General features: G+C 36.0%; 1 protein-coding gene across 1 annotated transcript in view; it reads right to left on the reverse strand.

The window, feature by feature from the left end:
- Positions 1–7,443, reverse strand: part of TANC2 (tetratricopeptide repeat, ankyrin repeat and coiled-coil containing 2) — a 525,040-nt gene that overhangs the window by 259,913 nt on the left and 257,684 nt on the right. Inside the window, exon 4 of the mRNA XM_015831510.1 lies at positions 6,130–6,201. Coding sequence (XP_015686996.1) covers positions 6,130–6,201 — 72 coding nt within the window. The remainder of the gene's footprint in view (positions 1–6,129; positions 6,202–7,443) is intronic.

Below are 7,443 nucleotides of genomic sequence, written 5' to 3' on the forward strand. Positions count from 1 at the left end.
ACGTGGTTGTTCCAGCAAGCGGGACTGGCCTAGGGGATTTTAGAGGGGTTTTAATTACTTTTAAATTTGACATTCTTAAATATTTCATTTTAATCAAATTTTAAATTAGGTGTAATATGTTAGCTTTTTATCACTTGTCAGCCGCCCTGAGTCCGAAAGGAGAAGGGCGGGATATAAATACAATTAATAAAATAAATAAAAAAATAAATAAGAAACTTGAGGAGAAGAATGCAGAGATGAGAGATGATATATTGTTTGCATTGCAAGGTCTGGCAGTTCATGTAGAACGTATTGAAGGACGGGTGGATGAAGTGGAGGAACATCTTGAAAGTATGGAATTCAGACTGGGAAAAGTGGAGGAGAATGTGGATTTAACTCAAAATGAAGTCATTTTGTCACAATATAGAGAAATGGAATATGCTTTGAGAATAAGGGGGCTGAAAGAAAATGCTCAAGAAAAATTAGAGGAGCAGATTGCAGCAAATCTGGCCTTGGTTTTGTCCTGCCAACCCGAAGAAATTATAAGGGAAATGGAAAAAAATTTCAGAGTCAATTCATGGGTTGCAAGACAGAGGAACCTTCCAACAGATGTTGTCATCTATTTCCCAGGAAATCAATCCGCAATCAAATTATTCAAGCTTTTTATAATCAGAAGTTTCAAATATCAGGACAGGATGTTATAATTTTAAAGGAGATACCACCCAAGATACTCAGAAGAAGGAAGGATTTTGCCTTCCTGGCTGAAGAGTTGAAGAAGCGACAAATTCAATTTAGATGGGAGATACCTGCTGGCATTATGGTAAATTATATGGGAATACGCTATAAGCTTAACACCATTGTAAAGGCAAAGGACTTTTATACTTCAATCTTGAAAGCAGGTTCTCCATCATCTCCACAAGGTACCAGGAAGGAAAGAATTTGTGAAGATAAAGTGGCCGAAGCAGCTATACTGTCATCAAGTTTTATAGAACTACAAAATCAAGAGCAAATTAAGCAACAACTTATGGAAATTAAAGAAGACCCTAAATCACAAAGAATGACCCATGCAGCTCATAGACGCAAAGAAAGAGAGCAACCAAAAGTGGATGTACCTGTCACACAGCAAGTTAGCTCGGAGCCAGTGGGAGGGGCGAGGCTGAAGAAATCAGTAACAGCTGATTTACAAGGAGCGTTCCAGAGGCTCACTGCCACTAAAGATGGCAAGGTTTCTGACTTGGAATGTTAATGGTCTAAATTCTCCACAGAAAAGAAAAAAGATATTTTATTATTTGAAACAACATAAAAATGATGTTGTTTGTTTACAAGAAACTCATATTACAGCTAAAGATCAAAAATATTTGTCTAATTCACGGTTGGGCATACATTTTATGGCACCTGCACCGCAGAAAAGAGGGGGAGTAGTTATTTATGTCAGGAAAGATTTTCAGCCTAAATTGATTGATGCTGATTCAGAAGGAAGATATGTTTTTGTTGAAATATTATTGAATGGGAAGAAATGTCTTATTATTGGATTATATGCCCCAAACCAACAGCAGAAACAGTTTTATAAATTGTTATATCGGAAACTAAATCAATTGGATTATAAATCAATTATCATGATGGGGGATTGGAATGGTGTTTTAGATTCAAGAAAAGATAAGAAAGGCTCTTGCAAAACGTTTAATTCAACATTGCCTAAAACTTTTTTTGACTTGAAGGATGAATTGGAATTAGAAGACATATGGCGAGAGAGAAATATGGAAGAAAGGGATTTTACTTTTTTCTCGGACAGGCACCAATCTTATTCTAGAATTGATTTTTTCTTAATTACTAATGATTTTTGTTCTAGGGTGAAGAATATTACAATTTTTCCCAGGACATTGTCAGATCATAGCCCGGTATGGATGGAATTACTTGCTGAAGAAGGGAATAGAAGAACTTGGAGACTGAATGAAAATTTATTTAGATATGACATAAATTTACAGAAATGTAGAGAACAATTGAAAGAATTTTTTTTGTTGAATATGCATAAAGGTACATCAATTTCAATGGTCTAGGATGCTAGTAAAGCATATATGAGAGGTAATTTGATTTATATGAATAATGTTCACAGGCGTAAACAAATGCAAAAACGTAAAGAGTTAGAGGAAGAGATTAAATTGAAAGAACAGGCCTTTATTTTGAATCCATTGGATAATAATTTAAAAGTATCTATTACTGTGCTTAGGGAGCAATTTAATACGTTAATAGCAGACCAGACGGCAACTAGCTTAAGGTACATGAAATATAATACATTTTCTAATGCAAATAAACCAGGAAGGTGGTTGGCCTATCAATTACGAAAGAAGCAGAAGTCAAGAATGATAGAGAAAATAGATTATAATGGTAAAATGACATCTCAACAAAACTTGCTTAAAAAGAGTTTTTTGGAGTTTTATTCTAAGTTATATGCTTCTGAAAAAATACAAGATGATTATTTACAGCAGGCACATTTTCCTAGATTGTCAGATAATCAAAGGGAAAAAATGAATTGCTTAATTACATTGGAGGAGATTAAGGGGGCAATTAAGCAACTAAAACTTGGTAAGGCACCAGGTACAGATGGATTTACAGCAATTTATTATAAGATGTTATCTGAAGAAATGATAGAACCGCTAAGGGAATTGTTTAATAGTATTTTGTTGGGTGAAGAGATACCTCCTTCTTGGAGAACTGCTTTTATATCTTTAATACCAAAGGAGGGTCAGGACTTGACTCAACCTAAGAATTATAGACCTATATCTTTATTGAATACAGATTATAAGATTTTTTCAAAAATACTGGCAAATAGATTAATGCAAGTGTTGAGCCAATTGATTCATACTGATCAATCTGGATTTATAACTGGAAGATACATGAAATATAATGTAAGACAAATTATTAATTTAATTGAATATTTGGATAAGAACAATCAAATTCCTGCTGCTTTTATATTTTTAGATGCTGAAAAAGCATTTGATCAATTAGACTGGGTTTTTTTGTTTCAAGTTATAGATAGAATGAATTTTGGGGAAAAATTTGTGTCCGCCCTTAAGGCTATTTATCAGCAGCAGTCAGCACAGATTATAGTTAATGGGGGGGGGGGGGTAACAGAAGCATTTAAAATTGAAAAAGGAACTAGACAAGGATGTCCATTATCTCCATTGTTATTTGTGTTAACAATGGAGATTTTGTTAATTAAAATTCGAGAGTCTTCTATAATAAAAGGAATTAAGGTTAATAAGATTGATTATAGATTTAGAGCTTTTGCAGATGACTTAGTGTTAACATTAACTCAGCCAATAGAATCGGTAATTGACTTGGTTGAAATTATTGTACAATATGGGAAGGTTTCTGGTTTTAAGGTTAACTGTAATAAGACTAAAATATTACCGAAAAATATGTCTATGAATGATAAGGATATGTTAGTTACGCTTACAGGTTTTGAATTGGTTAAAAAGGTAAAGTATTTGGGAGTTTATATTACAGCTTCTAATGTTAAATTGTATAAGAATAACTATGAGCTTTTATGGGTTAAGATTCAAAAAGATTTAAATGATTGGAAAAAATTGCAATTATCTTTGTTGGGGAGAATTTCAGCAGTAAAAATGAATATTCTTCCAAAGTTTCTTTTTTTGTTTCAAATGATCCCTATTTTAAAAAAAGATGCTAATTTGGAGGACTGGCAGAAGGGTATTAATAAGTTCATTTGGGCGGGCAAGAAACCAAGAGTTAAGTTTAAGATTATGCAAGATATAAGGGAATGAGAAGGACTTAAAGTCCCTAATTTAAAATTGTATTATGATGCGGTGGTTTTGACATGGATTAGTGATTGGTTAAATTTAACAAATAAGAATATACTTTCTCTTGAAGGATGGGATCTATTATTTGGTTGGCAGGCATATTTAATCTATGATAAAAAGGTAGATATAAATTTTAAGGTTCATATTTTAAGGAGTGCTCTATTTATTATTATAAATTAAATTACAAAATTCCTATCTGGGCAACTCCAGGACAGGTATTAGAGGGGATATCTAGGGGGGTTAACTTGGCTAAAGTTTCTTATAAGGAATTACTTCGTCCGGTAGGACAAGACTGGCAGCTTAAATCTCTAGTAGATTTGAAACAAGAAAATATTGAATACTCTTGGTTTTATTATAATCAATTGTTAATGAGGTGGCGTATGGATCAAAAAGTTGGTATTACTTTACAGGATGCAAATTGATGAAACAGATTAAAGATCAATCTCAAGCTCATATTAAAAGAATTTATAATGTATTGATTGAATTGGATTCAGAAACAGAATTGGTTAAGGATTGTATGATAAAATGGGCACAAAATATACAAGAACCAATTTTATTGGACAAATGGGAGATAATTTGGGTTAGAAATGTAAAATTTACTCAAGCTCAAAATTTAAGGGAACATTTTTATAAAATGTTTTATAGGTGGCATCTGGATCCTCAAAAGTTGTCTTGTATGTATCCTAATCTACAACCTAAGTGTTGGAGATGTGGAAATTTAGATGCAACTTATTTTTATATTTGGTGGACATGTAGGGAAGTTAAAGCATTTTGGATTAAGATATGGTGGAATATTCAAAATATTTTTAAGAAAAAGATAAAGTTTAAGCCGCAGATATTTTTGTTGGGTATTATGGAAGACTTGGATGCAAAAGAAATGGAATTGATGTTGAACTTTATAACTGCTGCAAGACTACTAGTAGCTCAATACTGGAAAACGGAACGTTTACCTACTATAGAAGAATGGTCACTTAAAGTTTCGAACTTAGCAGAAATGGCCAAGATTTCCGCTTATGTGAAGGACTATTCACAAGAAAGATATATTTTAGTTTGGAGAAGATGGATAGATTATATTGAGCGCAAATATGGGACCAAAAAATATCATTTGGTTTTTGAGTGAATTTTAGAGTGTTATTTTGTACCAAGGTTAGAATAGGTTATTTAGTACTATTTTTGATTATTAAAGTGATGTTATTATTATTGTTTTTAGTAACTGTATATATTGGTTTAAAAGAGAGTTAAAGGAGGTTATAGATATGTTATTTTAATAGTTGATAATGTTATTTAGAGTATGATTATTTTATTGTTAACCCTGTGATTGGCACTGGGAAGTGAGGGGGAGGGAGGGGGGAGTGGAGGGGTGGGTTGGGGAAGGGGGGGATTTATATTGTAAAATTTTATAAAATTTTCAATTAAAAAAAAAAGTGTGAATAGGCTGCCAAGTGCCCAAATCATGATCACATGACTGCAGGACATTTTGTGATGGCCAGAAGTGCTTTACAGGCCATCATAATTCAGGATCATTGTTATATGAATGTTTAGAACTATTTGGGGGGGGAAAGTTTGGGTCTCATTGTTATATGCTATTCCCACTACGACAGTATAGTACCTCCCAACCTATTAAACTTGGTTCTAGCCCATTTATTTAAATTCACTCAAAATTTTATCTGTTGTTTAGAATTACTTTATGCCCTACTAAATGACTGGCATCACATCTAAATAGGAATAGCATCATGGTTACTATGGATATCCTGAAATTCTGAGCTTTCCAAATACAAGATGTCATTCCAAAGGATAAACCCTGAAAACTGCATTGTAGAAAAGGGATTTGGGATCCCCATTCTGTCCCTTCACATGTGAACATTCAACTCACAAAGATAGCAAGGTGATGTACATACCTGGTTTTAGAATGATGAACACAGCTCCTTCAGGTCTTACCTATTATTGTAGGAAGTACTTAGGTGGGCAAAACTGTGTCATGCATATCAAATCAGAATCATGATCATTCACTGACTGGGCATTCAGCAAAATATTAGAATAGCTATTTTGTTCAATTTTTTTATTGACAGAAGTAAAACAGATATAAGACAAGTGCAATATAACTTTAGTTAATTTAAGCTACAGAAGTCAGGCAATCATCAGTGCAGCTTTGGGAGGGGGGAATTGAGGATGAGAATCTTTATTCAACAATTTGAATTTATTAATTTAAATTCCTTACCAGTCAATTTCTTCATAGGCTGGAGTCGAACACTGATAGATTGATGTGTTAGTAATGGGGAAGATGGGAGAGAGCGGGACATGCCTTCCATAATTCGAATGTGCTGCATACCTTCAGGCACTGTGAGTGTTGGGATAGCATACTCTGGTTCAAAAGCACAATCGTTCTCTGCACAACTGCCACCTAAGACAAATAATTTCAAAAAGTGTTATTAATACAACAATGCACAGACAACATCTAGGGGATTTTACACTTTACATTAAATTAGGAGAAATCTTTTAAGAAGCTAACTGCTTTCCTAATCTGTTAAGAAATCCTACTAATTCCACAAACAAAGCTTTACAGTGTCAGTTGTATTCTATAGTACAGGAAATCCAAGTTTAATTATTGTTTCCTTTAGGACATTCCTATGTTCGACATAAAAATAACCTGTTTGCCTGTAACTGTAGTTATTCAAGTGCTTATCATATACCACAGGTCAGCAACCTGCAGCTCCGGAGTCTCATGCGGCTCTTTGAGCCTTCTCCTGTGGCTCCCAGCCTCTTCTGCCATTTGCAGAGAGAGACAGAGACAGAGAGAGGCACTTGCACCTCTCTCTCTCTCTCTCTCTCTCTCTCTAAAAAAGAGAGTTCTGTTCGATGAGCTGATAAGCTGATAAGCTTATTGGGCGGGGCTCCTTCCTTTGCTGCGTCTCTGCAGGAAGCAGGAAGGAGAGGAGAGAGCCAGCCTGTTGCAGAACAGCCTGAAGCCAGCTTGCCAGGTGAACAGAAGATCGGAGAGTGGGAGAAAGGGGGGGGGGAGAGAGAAAGAGAGAGAGAGGGAGAGAAAGAGAGCAAAGAGAAAAAGAGAAAGAGGGAGAGAGGGAGAGAAGAGAAAGAGAGAGGAAAGAGGGAGAGGAGAGAGGGAGAGAGAGAGAGAAAGAAAGAGAGGAAAGAGAGAGAGGGAGAGGAGAGAGAGGAAAGAGAGAGAAAGAGAAAGAAAGAGAGGGGGAAGCACAAGTGCCTCTCTCTCTCTCTCTCTCTCTCACACACACACACACACACACACACACAGAGTGGGGGAAGAGGACTGGCAGACCAAGGGCAGAAAGAGGGAGAGGAAGGGAGAGAGAAAGAGGGAGGGAGAGAGAGAGAGAGGGATGGAGGGAGAGACAGACAGAGACAAAGAGAGAGACCCTGTGGTTAAAAAGAGTCACTAAGCTTTCGTCAGGCCAAACTACCGACATCATCTAGACCCGCTCCAGTCGGGCTTCAGGCCGGGATACAGCACGGAAACGGCATTGGTCACATTGGTGAATGATCTCTGGAGGGCCCGGGACAGGGGTCATTCCTCTGTCCTAGTTCTTTTGGACCTCTCAGCAGCTTTTGATACTGTGGACCACGGTATCATGCTGCGGCGCCTGGTGGAGTTGGGAGTGGGAGGCAC

This window comes from Protobothrops mucrosquamatus, unplaced genomic scaffold (genome assembly GCF_001527695.2).
Source record: "Protobothrops mucrosquamatus isolate PMUCROS unplaced genomic scaffold, P.Mucros_1.0 scaffold_257, whole genome shotgun sequence".
NCBI lineage: Eukaryota > Metazoa > Chordata > Lepidosauria > Squamata > Viperidae > Protobothrops > Protobothrops mucrosquamatus.